The 21793-nt window shown below is 46.5% G+C and overlaps 2 protein-coding genes across 4 annotated transcripts in view; both read left to right on the top strand.

The window, feature by feature from the left end:
- Positions 1-21793, top strand: part of FAM169A (family with sequence similarity 169 member A) — a 95655-nt gene that overhangs the window by 71041 nt on the left and 2821 nt on the right. The window lies entirely within an intron of this gene.
- Positions 13434-14246, top strand: ROPN1L (rhophilin associated tail protein 1 like). Its single transcript, XM_044291861.1, has one exon. It carries the CDS (start codon positions 13550-13552, stop codon positions 14207-14209), a length of 660 nt encoding a protein of 219 aa, XP_044147796.1. The 5' UTR covers positions 13434-13549; the 3' UTR covers positions 14210-14246.

Here is a 21793-nt window from a genome sequence, read left to right as displayed (position 1 = left end):
GTTTACGAGAATAGCCCTTTCTCCTGATGAGAGTGAGAAAAATATGGAATGTGGATCGAAATAGGGACATCTTTTTGTATGGTTGGTTTCAAGATATACTTACTACTAAAGAGACAAAGATGGAAAAGAGATCCCTAAACACTTGTGTATCAAAGAGAAATAAACAGTATACAGCATGTTTTCACTTAACCCTTAGGATACCAGAGTTTTTTTTTTTTGTGTTTGCATTTTCACTTTTCTTCCCTGTCATCCTCTAGCCCTAACTTTTTTATTTTTTCTGTTCACAAATCCACATGGCACATATCCACAAGGGCTTGTTTTTTGCGGGATAAGTTATTCCTATTCCTCCACAGTTTTACGGGTTTTGTCCCTGTGGCTTTCCCTTTGCGGCCCTTTGCCCTTCATTCTTTGGGTCTGTATTATTATTATGATATCACATATGTATAGGTTTCATATGTCTAAATACTGAGAAAAAAAAAGTTACATTATTTTTTTACATCACCATATTCTGACCCCCATAACTTTTGCATAACTATGTATACTGGGCTGTGTGGGCACTCTGTGACGAAACCAACCTCGCCACGGTGTTTTGGAGGGGGCTGGTTGCTAGCCTCCTGCCTCAGGATTATGGCCTATACTAACTTTAAAGAACACAGGCCGGCCGCACAGCTTAAAATCTGTCTTTGGAACTGTATTTTATTATGTGAGGGCACCCAGATGGCTAGTTTAATTGTATTCGTGTGGTCTGAGTGCCATTCACCTAATGATATGTACTCAGACTTGAGCTATCTGGGAATATGTTAAATGTCTGTGGTTGCTGGGAGGGTGTGACATTGTGTGTTTAACTGGTGATTTCTGTCCTGTTGTCCCCGCATGTGTATTGGCGATCTCCCCTTTGTCCTAAGAGATAATTGGATTATCCCTCGGTTGTCTCTGGGGCAGAGAGGAGGAAACCATGATGCATTGTGGGGATGTGCTGTATCTGGTCGGTGTGTCGCAGTCTCCATTCTGGTCCCCTGGGGGCGTGTCCACCAGATGGAGACCTGTATAAATACGGGCGGGTAGCCCTCAATAAAGTGTTCCTGTTTTATCCTTCATCATGCTGAGACTGGTGTTTGGATAACTGATAAAAACTGGGGGATTGCTATACGCTGAAGATTTGCTATACTCCCCTGGCATAACTACTAGCTCTTGTAAGAGCTGTTCCTGCTCTCTGGCTGTAGGAGAGGTTCACCCACTGGAGCCTGGAGCCTTGTCGTAGGTCCAGCGTGGGTGGAGGACGGTGAGACCCCAACCAAGCTGCGGCGGTTCGTGGGGTCTGCAGTGCGTATGGTGCCAAGTGGAGTGCTTGGAGTCCTCGGAAAGCACTAGGAGCATCTATCGACGGAGGTACCCGGTCGGGGTGCAAGGAGATCCGTTACATTGGTGGCAGCAGTGGGATGGCGATCTAGTGTGAGGAGAAGCAGCTCGGAGACACCGTTCGTGGAGTATATTGAGGGCAACGCTAGTATCCGTACAGCGCCCCTGGCTACAGCAGGATGGAATCGGCTAGTCTTCGAACAGCGTTCCACTACGAGGAGGATGATGACCCGGACTGGAGGGATGAAGACAGAAAGGAAGTCTGGTATGATGCCCTGGAAGATGCCCAGCAGCGGCGAGGTGAGAGTCTCCCCAGTTATGAGCAGCGGCTACAAAAGCGTGTGGCGATGCGGATGGGTCTCTTGGGAGAGCGGCCCCTGGATGACTGGGTAACAGAGCTCCAGAACCTGGTATGTAAGGAGCTTTGGCTAGAGGACGCTTACCAGGCCCTAAGGTGGCATGTCATTCAACATTCCCCCTGGATGGCTGAGCACGACAGACCCGAGGGTGAGGATTATGATGGACCTGGGTTACTATGGGATGCCTTGGAGGAGGACATTGATCTTGGCAGCACGGAGGAGTCTAGGTTTTGGGACATCTACGACTACCGGATGGGCATGCATGATTATGCTGACGAAAGGGAGGTGAGCAAAGACATGATCCACCTGGTAACAAGGGAGTGGGAGCTGGAGCAGACCTACCAACACCTGCTCAGCTCTGTTCATCCCCAACCTACTCGACAAGTAGAGCCAGATCTGCCCTCCTACAACTGGGAAGACTTGCCGGCGATACCCCCTGCTTCCCTACCAACTCCCAAAGTAGGGAACTTCATTGACTGGTTCTGGGAAGACGTCCCGACGGCAGGTAGAGATGGGACCGAAGTCTCTCCACTGGCCCTACAGGGATGCTGGGTAGCCGGCCCAGATCCCCAACTACAGCCAGCATTACCTGGAGTCCAGACAGTCGGTCTGACTTCCCATCGACAGCTTAACTTACAGGGAGAGATGACAACCGGTCTCTCTCCCCAGCGGCAGACAGGATCACAGGGAGAGGAGATTGTCAGTCCCCCGTCCCTGCAGCAACCAGCATTACTAGGAGTGGAGATGGTCGCACCCACTACCCAGCACCAGGCAGCGTTACAGAGAGTCTAGACAGTCGGTCTGACTCCCCAGCAGCAGTGTGTTGTAAAGAGAGAAGAGACAACCGGTCTCTATCCCCAACCACAGGGGGACAGCACCCCTAACTTCGATGGTGCAGATGGGACCGCGGTCTCTGCACCAGGCCTACCAGGATACTGGACGGCCGGTTCAGATCCCCCACCAACCCTGCAGGAATGCCTGGAGGAGGAGGTAAGCGATTCCTCCTCTCCACAGCCGATCTGCAACAAGGTCCTGGGGATAGGATTTCCTGATTCCATCCCAGCGGAAGAGCTGGCATCTGGGCAGAGCGCAGTCGGCCTCTGCCCTCCCCTATCCTCTACTCCAGAGCCGGACTTCCCACAGGCTACCCCAGCGGAAGAGCTGGCCTCTGGGCAGAGCACAGTCGGCCTCTGCCCTCCCCTATCCTCTTCTCCACAGCCGGACTTCCCACAGGCTACCCCAGCGGAAGAGCTGGCATCTGGGCAGAGCGCAGTCGGCCTCTGCCCTCCCCTATCCTCTTCTCCAGAGCCGGACTCCCCACCGGCTACCCCAGCGGAAGAGCTGGCATCTGGGCAGAGCGCAGTCGGCCTCTGCCCTCCCCTACCCTCTTCTTCAGAGCCGGACTTTCCACAGGCTACCCCCGCGGAAGAGCTGGCATCTGGGCAGAGCGCAGTCGGCCTCTGCCCACCAAGTACCTACAGCTCCAAGCTGGAGAACCACAAGGCAGCAAGGAGTCGCAGATGCCCACTCCACAGCTGGGGACATACAGAACAGAGCCAGGCCCCAAAATTCAACAGGTCCAGTATGGGGTTGTGGTTGGACTGCCAGACTAACTCAGGTACTGACCGTGAGGTCAGGTATCTGGTTAGTCTTCCCTGGAAGGGGGAGATGTGTGACGAAACCAACCTCGCCACGGTGTTTTGGAGGGGGCTGGTTGCTAGCCTCCTGCCTCAGGATTATGGCCTATACTAACTTTAAAGAACACAGGCCGGCCGCACAGCTTAAAATCTGTCTTTGGAACTGTATTTTATTATGTGAGGGCACCCAGATGGCTAGTTTAATTGTATTCGTGTGGTCTGAGTGCCATTCACCTAATGATATGTACTCAGACTTGAGCTATCTGGGAATATGTTAAATGTCTGTGGTTGCTGGGAGGGTGTGACATTGTGTGTTTAACTGGTGATTTCTGTCCTGTTGTCCCCGCATGTGTATTGGCGATCTCCCCTTTGTCCTAAGAGATAATTGGATTATCCCTCGGTTGTCTCTGGGGCAGAGAGGAGGAAACCATGATGCATTGTGGGGATGTGCTGTATCTGGTCGGTGTGTCGCAGTCTCCATTCTGGTCCCCTGGGGGCGTGTCCACCAGATGGAGACCTGTATAAATACGGGCGGGTAGCCCTCAATAAAGTGTTCCTGTTTTATCCTTCATCATGCTGAGACTGGTGTTTGGATAACTGATAAAAACTGGGGGATTGCTATACGCTGAAGATTTGCTATACTCCCCTGGCATAACTACTAGCTCTTGTAAGAGCTGTTCCTGCTCTCTGGCTGTAGGAGAGGTTCACCCACTGGAGCCTGGAGCCTTGTCGTAGGTCCAGCGTGGGTGGAGGACGGTGAGACCCCAACCAAGCTGTGGCGGTTCGTGGGGTCTGCAGTGCGTATGGTGCCAAGTGGAGTGCTTGGAGTCCTCGGAAAGCACTAGGAGCATCTATCGACGGAGGTACCCGGTCGGGGTGCAAGGAGATCCGTTACACACTCATTTTTTTGCAGGATGATCTGTAGTTTTTATTAATACCATATTAGAGTGTGTGCGTCTTTTTGATCACATTTTATTCAGTTTTTTTGAGTAAGAAAAGCAATGAAAAAATAACAAATAGGCTATTTTGATACTTTTTTCCATTATGCCATTCACCGTATTGGAAAAATATTTTTATATTTTAATAGTACGGGTGTTTTAAAACGTGATAATGCCCATGATGTTTATATTTTTTAATTATTTATTTATTTATTTATTTTATTTTATTTTAAGGAAAAGGGGGTGATTAAAATTTTTATATATTTTTTTTTTTTGGGAGGCTACAATGTCCACTACTTTGTTTTTTATAGAGGGAGTATAGAAATACATAGATGGCAGGCCAACATAGGAATTGCAGCTCTAATAGGCTAGATCTCTCTGAAGAGACCCAGCCTATTAGAATTAATTACCAGCATCCCTGATCGCACAGGGATTCCAGTATTTACCCGGAAACGTGCGCTTCCAGGTTTTTCACCCTTTAGAAGCCATGATCACAGTTGATCACAGTACCTAAAGGCTGTAATGTTCACTATCAGCATTTCAAACAGCAGAGACCCGCCAGCTATGACACCCGCTGCACGCGCGAGCGGGTGCCATGTTTAAAGACCGCACCAGCACCATACATGTACAGCGCTGGTAGCGAAAGGGTTAAACAGTCTATATAGTTAAGATCAAAGGAAAACTTTGCTTTCAAACAACATTTTTTGCAGATAACATCTATGCTAAATAATCACTCAGGGGTAATGACATTACAGATGTTGATGGACACATCACTAGTATATGCCATCAGTGTCCAATTGTCGATTTTCCAGGGGTTGTGACCTTCATCAGTCAGTAGAATGACGTGCAAGCAGGGCAAGAAAAGCGTGATGCCCCTTTGGCTCCATTTGTGGTCAATGGCAGATAGCGGCCTTTGAAAAAAGCTGGGTGGAGCCAACAAGAGCTAAAAGGGTGCAGGCACGGTCTGACATTATCCAATTAGTGCTGCAGGGGAACGTACCCAATTGGTAACACCCTTCTGGACCTTTGGTGTAGACTGTTGGCAATTCATTCATCAACTTCTTGCAGGAATAATGCAGTGCATATACATATATAATAGTGCAGTCAAATATACAAAGAAGGTTGCAAAATGCTCAGAGGGAGGGGTGGAAGAGGGATGTAGGACAACACTGAAGCCATCAATTAAGACCAAGTGGAAGGCACGGAGCAGGGTTTACCAAAAAGTTCATTTTCTTGCTAATTAGACCTTTCCACGGCCATGATGGTATGATCCCACCGCTGTTTTAGTCCACTACTGGCACTATAAACAGTTTAACCTCCTCCAGACAACCATATGTCAGGTTTTTTTTAAATGTTGCCCACTCAGGAGATGACCGGGCACCACAGCTGTTGGATGCATGCTGTTTTACACAACAGACACTCGGTGGCAGAGTCCATGATCAGAGACAACTCAGATCACAGACTTTTAACCCCTCAGATGCCATGGTTAGAACTGACTACAGCAGCTCAGTGGTCATTTACCTTGAGCACTGTGCTCCTGGTGACTGAACAAAGATTGCGGGAGCCATTCGATCGCTGTGGCAGCCTGAGGCCTTCTCAAAGGCCTGCCATAACAAAGTTCCTATAACGGACTTGATACGAATGTACTAATTCTCGCATAGACTGCAGTGGTTAGCCTACCAGTCTAGGGTATAAGCGAACAGACGATCGCATGGTAAAGTCCTGGAGGGGGTCTAAACAAAAAGGTGAAAAAAAAATGTAAAAAGTTTTTAATAATATATATAAAAATTAAATAGGCATAAAAATTTAAATCACCCCTTTCTACATTTCAGGGCGGGTTCACATCACGTTATTAGCTTTCCGTCAGAGGTATACGACAGGAGGATTCCCCATGTATACCTCTGATGGAAGGCTGTACCGTATACCTTAACAGTGGGATGCGCTGCTGATATGTCCTCTCCTACCTAGCGCAGGCAACACTGAGCAGAGAGGAGTCACATGACTCTGTGTGTCTGCCTGATTTATCAGTTAACCCTTTCCCCCAGGTAGTTCTGCAGCTCACAAGCTGCTGAACTGCCCTTGCCCCTCCTGTCGGCTCCCCCCTGCGAACACAGCGGGACATGAGTATTTACATCTCCTCTGTCCTCCTGCAGCGGTAGAACAGAGGAGTTACAAATCCTCCTCCAACCTGTTCACACCCATGCCAACAGAGTTGCAGACGACTCCTGTCCTTGTTGGCAGGATTGTACCCAACCCCCTCTGCTCTCTGCCTCAGGGAGATCCTCTAACAACTGTCCATATATGGGCAGGGAGGTCACAGGAGCTCTCAGAGGCATCCGTTTAACGGAGGCCAGTGGCAGATACCATACAGAGGCATCCTTCATCCATAGGCTATTATACCCTCCGTTAAACGGAGCCTTTTTTTTTTTACATCCTAAAATGCCCCTATTGTTAAAATATAAAAATATTTATCCCATATGGTGAATGGCCTAACAGCGTCGAATTGGCGTTTTTGGTCTCTTCCTCTCCCAAAAAAATTCAACAAAAAGCAAACAAAAGGTCATACACACTCCAAAATTGCATCAATGAAAAATACAGATCGTCCTGCAAAAAGAGAGCTCCATAGACATAAATATAAAAATGTTATGAATGTCAGAATATGACAATGGAAAGAAAAAAAAAACATTTTTCAAAGTTATTTCTTTTTTAAGCACATGAGGGTTTGAAAGCAATAACTTTTTTTTCTCATTCTGTGATTCAAATAATGCTTGTATCTTTTTTGTCATACCTGGGACATCATTTTGATGCCATTTTTATATGACTGTTTTTTAAGTTTTAGAGATATCAGGGGGAAATATAAGAAAAGCAAATAAGTATTTTTTAACATTGTTTCTATCGCCACTAAAATACATATTTAAAGGGAACCTGTCACCGGGATTTTGTGTATAGAGCTGAGGACATGGGTTGCTAGATGGCCGGTAGCACATCCGCAATACCCAGTCCCCATAGCTCTGTGTGCTTTTATTGTGTAAATAAACCGATTTGATACATATGCAAATTAACCTGAGATGAGTCCTGTATGTGAGATGAGTCAGGGACAGGACTCATCTCAGGTTAATTTGCATATGTATCAAATCGGTTTATTTACACAATAGAAGCACACAGAGCTATGGGGACTGGGTATTGCTGATGTGCTAGCGGCGATCTAGCAGCCCATGTCCTCAGCTCTTTGCACAAAATCCCGGTGACAGGTTCCCTTTAAGCTGTGTCCCCCTTTTTGGTAATCTTTAAATAAGGGAAGTATCGCTTTCGGTAGTGAAGGATGGGGATATTTCTGTAGTTTGTGCTAATAGTGGTTGAGTTATTTTTTTTATTTTTTTTATAAGTGGCATTTTATCATTAATTTATTTTATTATCGATTTTTCCTATGAGGCTTCTTGTTAATTTTAGGGGCATTTTTTGGCTTGTAAAACGCCATGAAATTCATACATTTTTACATGTGTTTTTTTTGGTGGCATTTCCTTCAGACTTTTTTTCCAAAGAAAAGTCTATGGGGAAACACCTAAAAAAAACTGCACACCCAGAGCATACTGTGATTTGAAAAAAAACAACTGTGACAAAAAAAAACAAAAAAAACAAACAAACAGGAAGCTGTCTTAAAACACCACTAGAAAACACATTGTTGTAGGGCATCTTATCATTTCCCACCATTCGCCCTCATAGGCCAAAGGCCACTAAGCTTCAAGCCTATAAAACAGGGCAGGTGGTCGCAAAGCGTTCATGTTATCATGCCAGGATGCAGGCAACTTAAGCTGCACACCAGAAGAGACAAGAGGGACAGGTGAGTATTCTGTTGTTTTTTTTTGTTTTTTTCTCTGTCACATGAGGTCATTATAACTACTGTAGACACTACATAAGGACATAAGTACTGGGGCCACTACATAGGGGACATTATACCTACTGTACAAAGGGCACTAAAGGGTGGGTTGTATTTGGGCACTATAGAGTGTATTATAAATACTGTGGCATTTTAAGAGGGCCTTATTAATATCAGGGGCTCTACATGGGCTTTATGGTAGGGCTCTATTAACATTGGGAGCATTTTAGGGGGCATTATTACTACTGGGGCACTTTATGGGGTCTTGTTGCAATTGAGGGCACTACGGGGCATTATTTCTACTGTAGGTACTGTGGGGGCATTATTATATTTGGGCACAATATGGTGGGCACTACTACTGGGAAATAATTTGAATTGGTAAGACTTTTGGGAGCACTATTGGTATGGGGAGGGGGAGTTAATCTGTAGAATTGTGTAGTAAGTGGTCAAAATTTAAACTTAACGTTTAATTGGAATTTTTAGAAAATAGGTCCCATGATAATAGAAATACATTGACATAAACAAGAAGCAACGCGGCGGGTTGCCAAACAGAAGGTGTTGGTACACAGAACCAAGACATACACTAAAAGAGATGCTCGGCGGCACCAGAATGATAACCGGTTGGTCCTACCGCTCAGATGAAAAGCTCCTGGATCCACAATTGTCCGGCTGGTGTTGATAGATGTGCACACCGTTGCTAGCGGCAATTGCGGCAATCGCTGGAAGAGTTTTAATTTTGACCACTTTCTACACAATTCTTCTGTTTGACTCAGGTGGTCGTCCATTATTATCGAAATTTGTTATTTGGGAGTTAATCTGTATTGTAATGTTATTTCTTCAGTATATAGTATTTGGGGGCATTTGGGAACATAAATGGCACAGTATTGGGGGTAGCAGCAGGATAACACTGTTGGGGTACCAGGAAGGGAAGAATGATGGTAAAATGAGTAACCTAAGATGTCTGTGTGGCAAACTCTGCAAAGATAAGATGTGGCTGAAAGAAGTCATCATGGTGGTCTGGTCTCAAAGGAGAATATGAGGAAAGAGAACGTCTATATTAGAGGAGACGCCACTGGATATAATAGGTATGTGGTGCTGTGTTCTCCTTTATGTGTCATAGCCCTGAATGTGATGTTCATCCAAATATGGGAGGAGCAGGGGGGGTACAAACATATTTCATATTTACCACACCACAAGTTTTAAAATGCCAGGGCTGAATTTCATTCCTAGTCCGGCCCGGTGGACAATCTCTGTCTTATCTGTAGGAAGTCCCTCTCCTGCAGCTGCAGGCTCTGCAGAGGTGTTTGAAGAATGTGGGCGGTCTGCAACCAGTTAAACTAGTACCTTACACAGAGTTAAGCTATTAGGCTCCTTGCAGACGAGCGTGTGTCACAGCAGCGCAGCACAGCTCCCGGCCTGACTTTCCAGCACTGATGGGGTCACATAGCCTTATATTGATTTATGATGCTGTGTAACGCTTACAGTTCTTGAATGTATTGGATAACACTGGCAGCATTATGTCAATGTCATATAGACATTTTAGGGTCCATGGACATTTTAGGCTCTGGTTAGGCTTTTTTCACATTGTCGAGAGGTGGCTGGACAAAAACCACTGCGTTCCACCATTTACCCATTGAACGAGCAAAACGCTCTTTCTTCAGGAAATTTAATCATTCATGTGGTCACAAAAATCTGTCAGAAGCAGATTGTGGTGTGTAAACAGCATTTGTTTACACAGCACTTCTCCACAACTTTATCCCTGACCTGTCTGGTGTGTTCCTTGGTTTTCATGATGCTGTTTGATCACTAATGTTATCTGACAAACCTCTGAGACCTTCACAGAACAGCTGTAGTTATACTGAGAATAAATTACACACAAGAGGACTCTATGTACTAATTAGGTGACTTCTGAGGGAAATTCGTCACACAGGATTTTATTTAGGGGTATCAGAGTACAGAGGGCTGAATACAAATGCACGCCAAACCTTTTTGATTTTTATTTATTAAAAAAATCATGTATCGTTTTCTTTTCATACACACTTGCTACTTGTGTTGGTCTATCATATAAAATCCCAGTTAAATACATTTAAAGGGAGTCTGTCAGCTCCATATGGCCATATACAGTGCTCTGTAGCACACCTATACAGGATTGTAACAGTACATTTGTCTTTGTCTTTAGACTTGCACCAGCAGGAAAAACAAAGTTTAATTCATATGCAAATGAGCACTTCCAAGTGCCCAGGGGCGGCGTTCAGTGTGTAAGTGCCCAGGCTGCTCTGCCTTCTTTTCACTTTACTCCTCCCCAGTCTCTGCCTTTGCCCGCCCTCCAAGTCTCTTGCCTCATCGATAGGTCTGGAGGGCGGGCAAAGGCAGAGGCTGGGGAGGAGTAAAGTGAAAAGAAGGCAGAGCAGCCTGGGCACTTACACACTGAACTCCTCCCCTGGGCACTTGTGAGTGCTCATTTGCATATGAATTCAACTTAGTTTTTCCTGCTCTCTCTATATATATATAAAATTTGAATATCGTGGAAAATTCATTTATTTCAGTAATGCAACTTAAAAGGTGAAACTAATATATGAGATAGACTCATGATTTGATTACATGCAAAGCGATGCAATCCGTTTGTATTATTTATTTTAAGCCTTTATTTGTTATAATTTGGAGGATTATGGCTTACAGTTTATGAAAATCCCAAAGTCACGGTCCGCAAAAACGGGGTCCGTAGGTTTTTCGTCTGTGGGTCTTCCTTGATTTTTGGAGGATCCACGGACATGAAAAAAAAGTCGTTTTGGTGTCCGCCTGGCCGTGCGGAGCCAAACGGATCAGTCCTGAATTACAATGCAAGTCAATGGGGACGGATCCGTTTGACGTTGACACAATATGGTGCAATTGCAAACTGATCCGTCCCCATTGACTTTCAATGTAAAGTCCGGAGTCCTTTTATACCATCGGATTGGAGTTTTCTCCAATCCGATGGTATATTTTAACTTGAAGCGTCCCCGTCACCATGGGAACGCCTCTATGTTAGAATATACTGTCGGATATGAGCTACATCGTGAAACTCAGATCCGACAGTATATTCTAACACAGAGGCGTTCCCATGGTGATGGGGACGCTTCAGGTTAGAATATAATAAAAAAAACTGTGTACATGACCCCCCCCCTGTTTTTAACTCATTGATGGCCAGTGGGCCCCCCCCCTCCCTCCCCTGTAGTTAACTCGTTGGTGGCCAGTGTGCGCCCCCCCCTCCCTCCCTCTTTTGTAATAATAGCATTGGTGGCAGTGTGCACCCCCCCCCCCCCCCGATCATTGGTGGCAGCGGAGTAGAAGCATCATACTTACCTGGCTGCTGGCTGCTGCGCTGTCTGTGTCCGGCCGGGAGCTCCTCCTACTGGTAAGTGACAGGTCTGTGCGGCGCATTGCTGTCACTTACCAGTAGGAGGAGCTCCCCGCCGGACGCAGACATCGCAGCAGCCAGCAGGTAAGTATGAATCTTCTACTATTGCTAAGGCTAAGTAACCATGGCAACCAGGACTGCAGTAGCGTCCTCGTTGCCATGGTTACCGATCGGAGCCCCAGCGATTAAACTGGGACTCCGATCGGAACTCCGCTGCCACCAATGATCTGGGGGGGGGGGGGGAGAGAGGGGAGGCCGCACACTGCCACCAATGTATTAAAAGAATAGAGGGAAGAAGGGGGGGCGCACACTGCCACCAATGTTAATGCAATAGAGGGAGGGAGGGGGGGGGCCGCACACTGTGCCACCAATGCTATTATTACAATAGAGGGAGGGAGGGGGGGCGCACTGGCCACCAATGAAATTTAAACTGGGGAGGGAGGGGGGTCTGCCCCCTGCTGCCTGGCAGCCCGGATCTCTTACAGAGGGCTATGATAGCACAATTAACACCTTCAGGTGCAGCACCTGAGGGGTTAATTGTACGGATCACGGCCCCCTGTAAGAGATCGGGGTGCTGCCAGGCAGCAGGGGGCAGTCATGTACACAGTTCGTTGTATATTCTAACTAGAAGCGTCCCCATCACTATGGGAATGCCTTTGTGTTAGAATATACTGTCGGATCTGTCGGACGAAGTGAAAACTCAGCTATGAAAAAGCTTTTATGCAGACTGGATCTTCGGATCCGTCTGTATGAAAGTAACCTACGGCCACGGATCACGGACACGGATGCCAATCTTGTGTGCATCCGTGTTCTTTCATGGACCCATTGACTTGAATGGGTCCGTGAACCGTTGTCCGTCAAAAAAATAGGACAGGTCCTATTTTTTTGACGGACAGGATACATGGATCACGGTCTCGGCTGCAAAACGGTGCATTTTCCGATTTTTCCACAGACCCATTGAAAGTCAATGGGTCCGCGAAAAAAAACGGTAAAACGGCACAACGGCCACGGATGCACACAACGGTCGTGTGCATGAGGCCTTAAGGTGCATTACTGAAATAAATGAACTTTTGCACGATATTCTAATTTTTTGAGTTTCACCTGTACATACGTGTATATAATGCCCCTCCTGTAGTGCCAGTATATAATGCTTCCCCCTGTAGTACTATTATATAATGCTCCTTTTGTAGTGCCAGCATATAATTCTCCCCCTGTGTAGTGCCTTGTCAAGCACCAGTATATAATGCCCCCCTATGCAGTGGCAGGTATATATATTGCTGCAAGCCCCCTGCCCAATCCCTCTGGGGCCCCAGCACCTGAAGGCTGACATCACTTCAAGGCAGAGAATGTATGAAGAAGTGGCTCTGTCTATTTACTTCTATGGGAGTTACAGAAACAGGCAAGCAAGCCATGCACCAGGAGGAATGGGGTTTGGGGAACCAGGTGTTGGAGATAGGTCCCAGATGTCGGACCTACGTTTGTCAGCCATGTATGCCATATTCTGTGGACGTGCCATAAAAGTCTAAGATGGAAATATCCGTTTAAGGGGTCTGTTTGTAAGTAATGACTATTGAAAACCTTAGGCTATAAAACTATTGGTGGGATTTCAGATTTTTCACTCCATTTAATGTATCACTGGCTATTTGATTTAATATAACATTATTTATATATATATATATATGTACATTTGTATTTTATATATTGATGTTCATCACATGCAGTACGGTTTTTTACGCTTCCGCTCTCAGCCGTAAGGTGGCGCTAAAGTGTAAAGTGACTGCCCGTCTCACTCTACGTGACCTGACGCCAGTAACGTGACCTCGTTGTCTTGGTGGTGGTTGCCTGGTGACGGAGGACGCTAAATAGTAACAGAAAGCCGATCGTCGGGAGTTCGTGCGCCGCGGATTCGGTGAAGCCGCCTTTATTGATCTGGCGACCCGGCTGTAAGGAGATCGGAGGTCGTCCTCGCCCCGTGTGCTGCCATGCCGCTTCCAGAGCCCATGTTCTGCGCTCAGCAGATTAACATCCCTCCAGAACTTCCCGACCTGCTGAAGGAATTCACCAAAGCCGCGATCCGGACCCAGCCTCAGGACGTGCTGCAGTGGTCAGCAGCATATTTCAGCACTTTATCCAAAGGAGAGCCCCTGCCTGTGAAAGAGAGGGTGGAGATGCCGGTGGCCACCCAGAAGACGGACACTGGACTGACCCCCGGGCTGCTGAGGGTGCTGCACAGACAGCTGGCCGCCGGGGTCATTGTCCCTGTGGAGGAGGTGGAGCAGAAGTGGAAGGATCTGTGCCTACCACAAGCCCAGCTGCTCAGCATCCTGCAGCTGGACCATCAGGGCAGAGAAGTGGAGTGGATGAAGTTCCTGGCCCTGGCCTGCAGTGCCCTGGGGGGCAGCATCACCACAGCACTGAAGTATGCATGTGAGATACTGACCGAGGACCCAGAGGGGGGCGCCGCACGCATCCCCTTCCAGACATTTGTATTCCTCTACAAGTACCTGGCCCAGGTGGATGGAGATATCTCAGACACCACCATACAAGAAGTGCTGGGCGCCCTGCAGGAGGAGGCGGGCAAACAGGGCGGCATGATCCAGCCCAGGAACTTCCTCAGTCCTCAGTGTCCGCCTCTGTCCTAGAGAAGTGGGAATGGTGGTCTCATGGCGACTAACCATCTTGTATCCGGTTATTTAACAATAAAATTCAGTGATTTCATGGACTTGTGTGTTCAGCGCTGCATCGTCAGAACCATACGACATATTACACGTATGTTACACGCTAGTGGCAGGCTGTGTAGTGTGTCTCTCGCCAGCAATAGATTCCTTCTTAGGCTACTCTCACACTTGTGGCAGAGTGATCCGGCAAGCAGTTCCGTCGCCGTCTGCAAACTGATGGCATTTGTAAGACTGATCAGGATCCTGATCAATCTTAAAAATGCCTGATCAGTCAGAAAAATGCATTGAAATGCCGGATCCGTCTTTCCGGTGTTATCCGGCAAAACGGATCCGGCATTTATTTTTTTTAACCTTTTTTTTTGGTCTGCGCATGCGCAGACTGGAAGAACGGATATAACATTCTAATGCACTAATACATTCCTATGGAAAAAAAATGACGGATCCGGCATTCAGGCAAGTCTTCAGTTTTTTGGTCGGAGATAAAACGGCAGCATGCTTCAGTATTATTTCCGTCCTGATCAGTCAAAACGACTGAACTGAAGACATCCTGATGCATCCTGTACGGATTGCTCTCCATTCAGAATGCATGGGGATAAAACTGATCAGTTCTTTTCCGGTCTAGAGCCCCTAGGATGGAACTCCATGCCAGAAAATAAAAACGCTAGTGTGAAAGTACCCTAAGGAATTGTTGACTTGGCTACAGTAATCGGAGTACTAGGGGTGGAGGCAGGGTCGCCAAATGTCCGGAAATTTCAGGACAGTCCATAAAATAGGTGACTTTTTTTTTGTGTCCGTGATTTTTTTATTTTGGCTGGTTGTGCTTGACTAGATTATTTTGGTATTAATGACCATCGTTATGCAGCTCACAGTTAGGCCTCATGCACACGACCGTTTTTTTTTAAGGTCCGCAAAAACGGGGTCCATAGGTCCGTGATCCGTGACTGTTTTTTCGTCTGTGGGTCTTCCTTGATTTTTGGAGGATCCACGGACATGAAAAATGAAAAAAAAATCAAAGTCAAGTTTGCCATTGAAATGATAGGAAAAAACGGACACGGATCACGGACGCGGATGACAATCTTGTGTGCATCCGTGATTTTTCACGGACCCATTGACTTGAATGGGTCCGTGAACCGTTGGCCGTGAAAAAAATAGGACAGGTCATATTTTTTTCGCGGCCAGGAAACACGGATCACGGATGCGGCTGCCAAACGGTGCATTTTCCGATTTTTCCACGGACCCATTGAAAGTCAATGGGTCCGCAAAAAAAAACTGAAAACGGCACAACGGCCACGGATGCACACAACGGTCGTGTGCATGAGGCCTAAGGGCTCATGTACCGGCCAGGCCTGTATTGTGGCTTGCAAACAGTGGGTCCGCAAAATATGGGCCCTAGGCATTTATGCACCGCATCACAGATGTGGACCCATTCACTTCGATGGGTCCACAATCCGGAAGGTGCGGTGTGGAACGGCGGCACGTAATGCCATAGAAGCACTGCGGAGTGCTTCCATGGGGTTTCTCTCCGTGCCTCTGCACCGCAAAGTGCGGACCATCATATACGGATCACGGACATACAGTGGCCCTACAGTTGGTGCCTGTGCATTGCAGACCACAGTTTGCGGTCCGCAGCACGGCTGATGTTCGTGTGCATGAGCCCTTATTGTGAGCCAAAGCCAGGTTTGGGTCAAAAATACAGAACAGATGCAGACCTTCCCATTACACCTGATCTCTGAGTAGGCTCCACTGCTGGTTTTGGCTCACAATAAGGGTCCATTCACACGTCCGCAATTCTGTTCCGCATTTTGTGGAACAGAATTGCGGACCCATTCATTTCTATGGGGCCACACGATGTGCGGCCCGGATCCGGAAATGCGGACCTGCACTTCTGGGTCTGCATTTCCATTCCCCCAAAAAATAGAACATGCCCTATTCTTGTCCGCAATTGCGGACATCAATAGGCATATTCTATTAGTGCCGGCGATGTGTGGTCCGCAAAATGCGGAACGCACATTGCCGGTGTCCGTGTTTTGCGGATCCGCAAAACACACACGGATGTGTGAATGGACCCTAAGGGCTCATGCACACGACCGTATGTATGTTGTGGTCTGCAAAAAACGGATCCGCAAAAAATACAGATGACCTCCGTGTGCATTCCGTATTTTGCGGAACGGAACTGCTGGCCATTCATAGAACTGTACTATCCTTGTCCGTAATGCGGACAATGATAGGACATGTTCTATTTTTTTGCGGAACGGAAATACAGACATACGAAAACGCAATGCACACGGAGTAACTTCCTTTTTATTTGCGGACCCATTGAAGTGAACAATTCCACATACGGTCCACAAAAAAAATGGAAAGGACATGGAAAGAAAATACGTTCATGTGCATGAGCCCTAACTGATGGAAATAACTGAAGTGTGAACTCAGCCCAAGACGCGTTTATTTTCTCTAATTGTAGAAATAATAGTGGTTTTCGGCTGTAACTTGCTGTACCTGCACATTGGGCTCTATTCACACTACGTCTGTGGTGCTACTTCAGGGTATGCCCAAACTTTTTCTGTCCTTACCCAAAATTGCTTATTAGGTTAGGTGGTTATTGCCCAGTAAAAGATATATGACAGGTGAAGGGAGGTTGGTAAAATATAGGAGGCAAACAATAATCAGTTTTTTTCTTAAAAGGATTTTCCAGAGTAGTGCAAAATTTGCCTGGGATGGGAGGGGGGCAGGAATAGAATGAAATAATAATACACAGTACTCACCTGGTAATTCCCCTGCCGTCCTAAGGCCCCTTTCACACGGGCGAGATTTCCGTGCGGGTGCGATGCGTGAGTTGAACGCATTGCACCCGCACTGAATCCTGACCCATTCATTTCTATGGGGCTGTTCACATGAGCGGTGATTTTCACGCAACACTTATGCGTTGCGTGAAAATCGCAGCATGTTCTATATTCTGCGTTTTTCACGTAACGCAGGTCCCATAGAAATGAATGGGGTTGCGTGAAAATCGCAAGCATCCGCAAGCAAGTGCGGATGCGGTGCGATTTTCACGCATGGGTTCTAGGTGACAGTCTATTCACTGTATTATTTTCCCTTATAACATGGTTATAAGGGAAAATAATAGCATTCTGACTACAGAATGCTTAGTATAATAGTGCTGGGAGGGTTAAAAAAAATAAAAAAGTTAACTCACCTTATCCCCATGATCGCCTAGTTCCCGGTCGGTCTCTTCTTTAGCTGTGACTAAAGGACCTGTGGTGATGTCAGATCACATGCTCCATCACCATGGTGATGGACCATGTGATTGGAGCATGTGATCTGACATCACCAAAGGTCATTCAGCCCAAGCCCACAGCTAAAGAAGAGACCGACCGGGAACTACAAGATCATGGGGATAAGGTGAGTTAACGTTTTTATTTTTTTTTACCCCTTCCAGCGCTATTATACTAAGCATTCTGTATTCAGAATGCTATTATTTTCCCTTATAACCATGTTATAAGGGAAAATAATAGAATCTTCAGAACATCAATCCCAAGCCCGAACTTCTGTGAAGAAGTTCGGGTTTGGGTACCAAACATGCGCGATTTTTCTCACGCGAGTGCAAAACGCATTACAATGTTTTGCACTCGCGCGGAAAAATCGCGGGTGTTTCCGCAACGCACCCGCACATTTTTCCGCAACGCCCGTGTGAAACCAGCCTAATACTCAGGTGCTATGTACTCGGCTGCAGCGATGAAACCACATATCATTGTGAGGCTGCTGCAGCCATTACTGACCACAGCGGGATCCAATTTCTCCACCTGAAGGCGCATTTTGCTTGATCTTGGAAACCCCCTTAGGCCTCTTTCACACGACCGGTTTTTTTTTCCGTTTTGCGGGCCGTTTTTTGCGGTCCGTATACGGTCCGTATACGGAACCATTCATTTCAATGGTTCCGCAAAAAAAACGGAATGTACTCCGTGTGCATTCCGTTTCCGTATTTCCGTTTTTCCGTTCCGTTTAAAGATAGAACATGTCCTATATTTGGCCGCAAATCACGTTCCGTGGCTCCATTAAAGTCTATGGGTCCGCAAAAAAACGGAATGCATACGGAAATGCATCCGTATGTCTTCCGTATCCGTTCCGTTTTTTGCGGAACCATCTATTGAAAATGTTATGCCCAGCCCAATTTTTAATATGAAATTACTGTATACTGTATTTGCCATACGGAAAAACGGAACGGAACAACGGAACGGAAACGGAACCACAACGGAAGCAAAAAACGGAACAACGGATCCGTGAAAAACGGACCGCAAAACACTGAAATGGACATACTGTCGTGTGAAAGAGGCCTTAGGCTGAGTTCACACGAGCGTGACAGATTAGGTCCGGATGCGTTCAGGGTGCGTTCAGTTAAACTCGCACCATTTTGCAAGCAAGTTCAGTCAGTTTTGGCTGCAATTGCGTTTAGTTGTTCAGTTTTTTCCGCGCGGATGCAATGCGTTTTGATGCGCGCGTGATAAAAAACTGAAGGTTTACAAACAACATCTCCTAGCAACCATCAGTGAAAAACGCATTGCATCCGCACTTGCTTGCGGATGCAATGCGTTATTAACGCAGCCCCATTCACTTCTATGGAGCCAGGGCTGCGTTAAAAACGCAGAATATAGAACATGCTGCGATTTTAAAGCATTGCAGAAGTGATGCATGAAAAAAAACGCTCATGTGCACAGCCCCATTGAAATGAATGGGTCAGGATTCAGTGCAGGTGCAATGCGTTCACCTACTGCATTGCACCCGCGCGGAAATCTCGCCCGTGTGAACTCAGCCTTAAGGCCTCATGGGGAGTTTCCAGGATCATTGTTTTGTTCACTTCACTTTAATGGGGCCACAAAAGATGCGGACAGCACTCCGTGTGCTGTGCGCATCCGTTGCTCCGTTCTGTGGGGCCCTGCAAAAAAAAATATAACCTGTCCTATTCTTGTCCGTTTTGCAGACAAGAATAGACAGTTATATTAATGGCTGTCTGTGCCGTTCCGCAAATTACGGAACGCACACGGACACCATTTGCGGACCGCAAAACACACAGTGGTCATGTGCATGAGGACTAGTAGGAATGCTTTTGGAGACTTTTAGGCTAGGTCTACACGACGACAATAAGTCGCGCAACACATAGGGCACAACTACACTGCCACATGTGTCGTGCTACAATATTTATAATGATAGTCTGGTGTCGCACTGAGACAAACTGCGACACGATAGTTGCAAAAAATCCATTCGCAATGGATTTTTCTGCGACTGTCACATCGCAGTATGTCGCATGTCGCAGTGCGACATCATAGACTATCATTATAAATATTGTTGCATGCAGTGTAGTTGTGCCCCATGTGTCGCGACAAATGTCGTCGTGTAGACCTAGCCTTAAATATATTATAGTATAATATATTTTTTTTATTTAAAAGGGTTTTGCCAGATTCTTTATTTTACTGACCTAATCTCTGGATAGCTGATCGGCGAGGTCCCGGGTGCCGGACCCCTCCAATCACATACTGATGACCTATCCAGAGGATAGATCATCAGTAAAAAAATAATAATAATAATACTTTGACGCTGGGTTCAGACCTGAGCGTTCGCGATGGAGCGCTCTGTATGCGCGACTGTACCGGCGTTTGCAATCGCGCTCACAGAGACAAGCGAACGCCCATTGTCGCGCGTTCCCGGAAGTCTATGTATGGGAACGCGCGACAAGACACCCCAAATAAGCTCATGTACTTCTTGGGGCGTCGGGCGTTTTACAGCGCGATTGTACACGCTGTAAAACGCTCAGGTGAAAACCATTCCCATAGGGAATCATTGGTTCTTGCCTGTTGAGCGTTTTACAGCATGTAGGAAAGCGCTGTAAAACGCTCAGGTCTGAACCCAGCCTTGAGGAAACATTTTTTAATTCCAAGAAAGATTTGTTTGGCTACCTGCACACGGGTGTGGGCTGTCCTGCAGAAATTCCACACCAAATTCACGGAATAAACTACATGTGTTACTTGCGGTTTTTGGTGCAGATTTGATGAGATTTTGCCGTACATCTCCCCCTTGCATTACGCCTCTTTCACACAAATTAGTTTTCCGTGGGGGTGCAATGTGTGACATGAACCCATAACACCCGCACTGAATCCTGACCCATTCATTTCAATCGGTCTGTGTACATGAGCGTTTTTTTTTTCACTCATCAGTTCTGCATTGTGTGAGAATCGCAGTATGTTCTATATTCTTCGTTTTTCACACAGCCCTGGTCCCATAGAAGTGAATAGGGCTTTAGTGAAAAACACATTGCATCCGGATGTAACCTGGACGCAGTCCGGGTGCAATGTGTTTCTCACCGATCATTGCTAGAAGATGTTGTTTGTGAGGCTGGGTTCACACAGGCGTTGCGAGTGACGTGCGGGAAAAGATGCGGGTGCGTTGCGGGAAAATGCGTGATTTTTCCCCGCGAGTGCAAAGCGTTTTAATGCCCAACTTCTTCACAGAAGTTCGGGTTTGGGTTAGGTGTTGTGTAGATTTTATTATTTTCCCTTGTAACATGGTTATAAGGGACAATAATAGCATTCTTAATACAGAATTCATAGTACAATAGGGCTGAAGGGGTTAAAAAATGTGTAAAATTAATTTAACTCACCTCATCCATTTGTTTGCGCAGCCCGGCTTCTCTTCTGTCGTCTTTGATGATCAGGAGGAAAAGGACCTGTGGTGACATCACTGCGCTCATCACATGATCCATCACCATGGTGACAATATAATAATGATCGGGTCCCCATCCCGATCGTCTCCTAGCAACCATGCATGAAAATCGCTTGCGGATGCTTGCGATTTTCACGCAGCCCCATTCACTTCTATGGGGCCTGTGTTGCGTAAAAAACGCACAATATAGAGCTTGCTGCGATTTTCAGGCAACGCACAAGTGATACGTGAAAATCACCGCTCATGTGCACAGCCCCATAGAAATGAATGGGGACGGATTTAGTGCGGGTGCAATGCGTTCACCTCACGCATTGCACCCGTGCGGAAATCTCGCCCGTGTGAAAGAGGCCTAAGGCTTGAGTTATTATTTTTTTTACATGCGTGAAAAACACATCAAAACTGATTGCACGGAACCCACGCTGAACAAACTGAAACACTAAACGCAATTGCAGACGAAGCTGACTGAACTTGCTTGCAAAATGGTGCGAGTTTCACCGAACGCATCCGGACACAATCTGTATTGTTCGTGTGAAAGAGGCCTTATAAAGATTCGTCTCCCTACAGTATTAGAATGTATGGGCTTCGATGAGTCGAAGTAAGTTATTCACAAATCCGCACGTGACTTCATTGATTAACTTCGGTAGTTGATTTTTAAAGTGGAAAACCACTTTAAAACCGGACTCCGCTTATGTTCCGAGGTACTAGTCTGATCGGGCAGTTAGTTAAAAAAGTGGGCCATGCAAAGTGGCAAATGCTCATGACACACACACACACGAGGTTTTAGGCTACATTCACATGACGTAAAAAAACGGACATTAAAAACTGTAAATGGTCCAT

Source organism: Bufo gargarizans, chromosome 1, assembly GCF_014858855.1.
Source record: "Bufo gargarizans isolate SCDJY-AF-19 chromosome 1, ASM1485885v1, whole genome shotgun sequence".
In the NCBI taxonomy this organism is placed as follows: Eukaryota; Metazoa; Chordata; class Amphibia; order Anura; family Bufonidae; genus Bufo; species Bufo gargarizans.
This window is presented reverse-complemented; position numbering and strand designations above follow the sequence as displayed.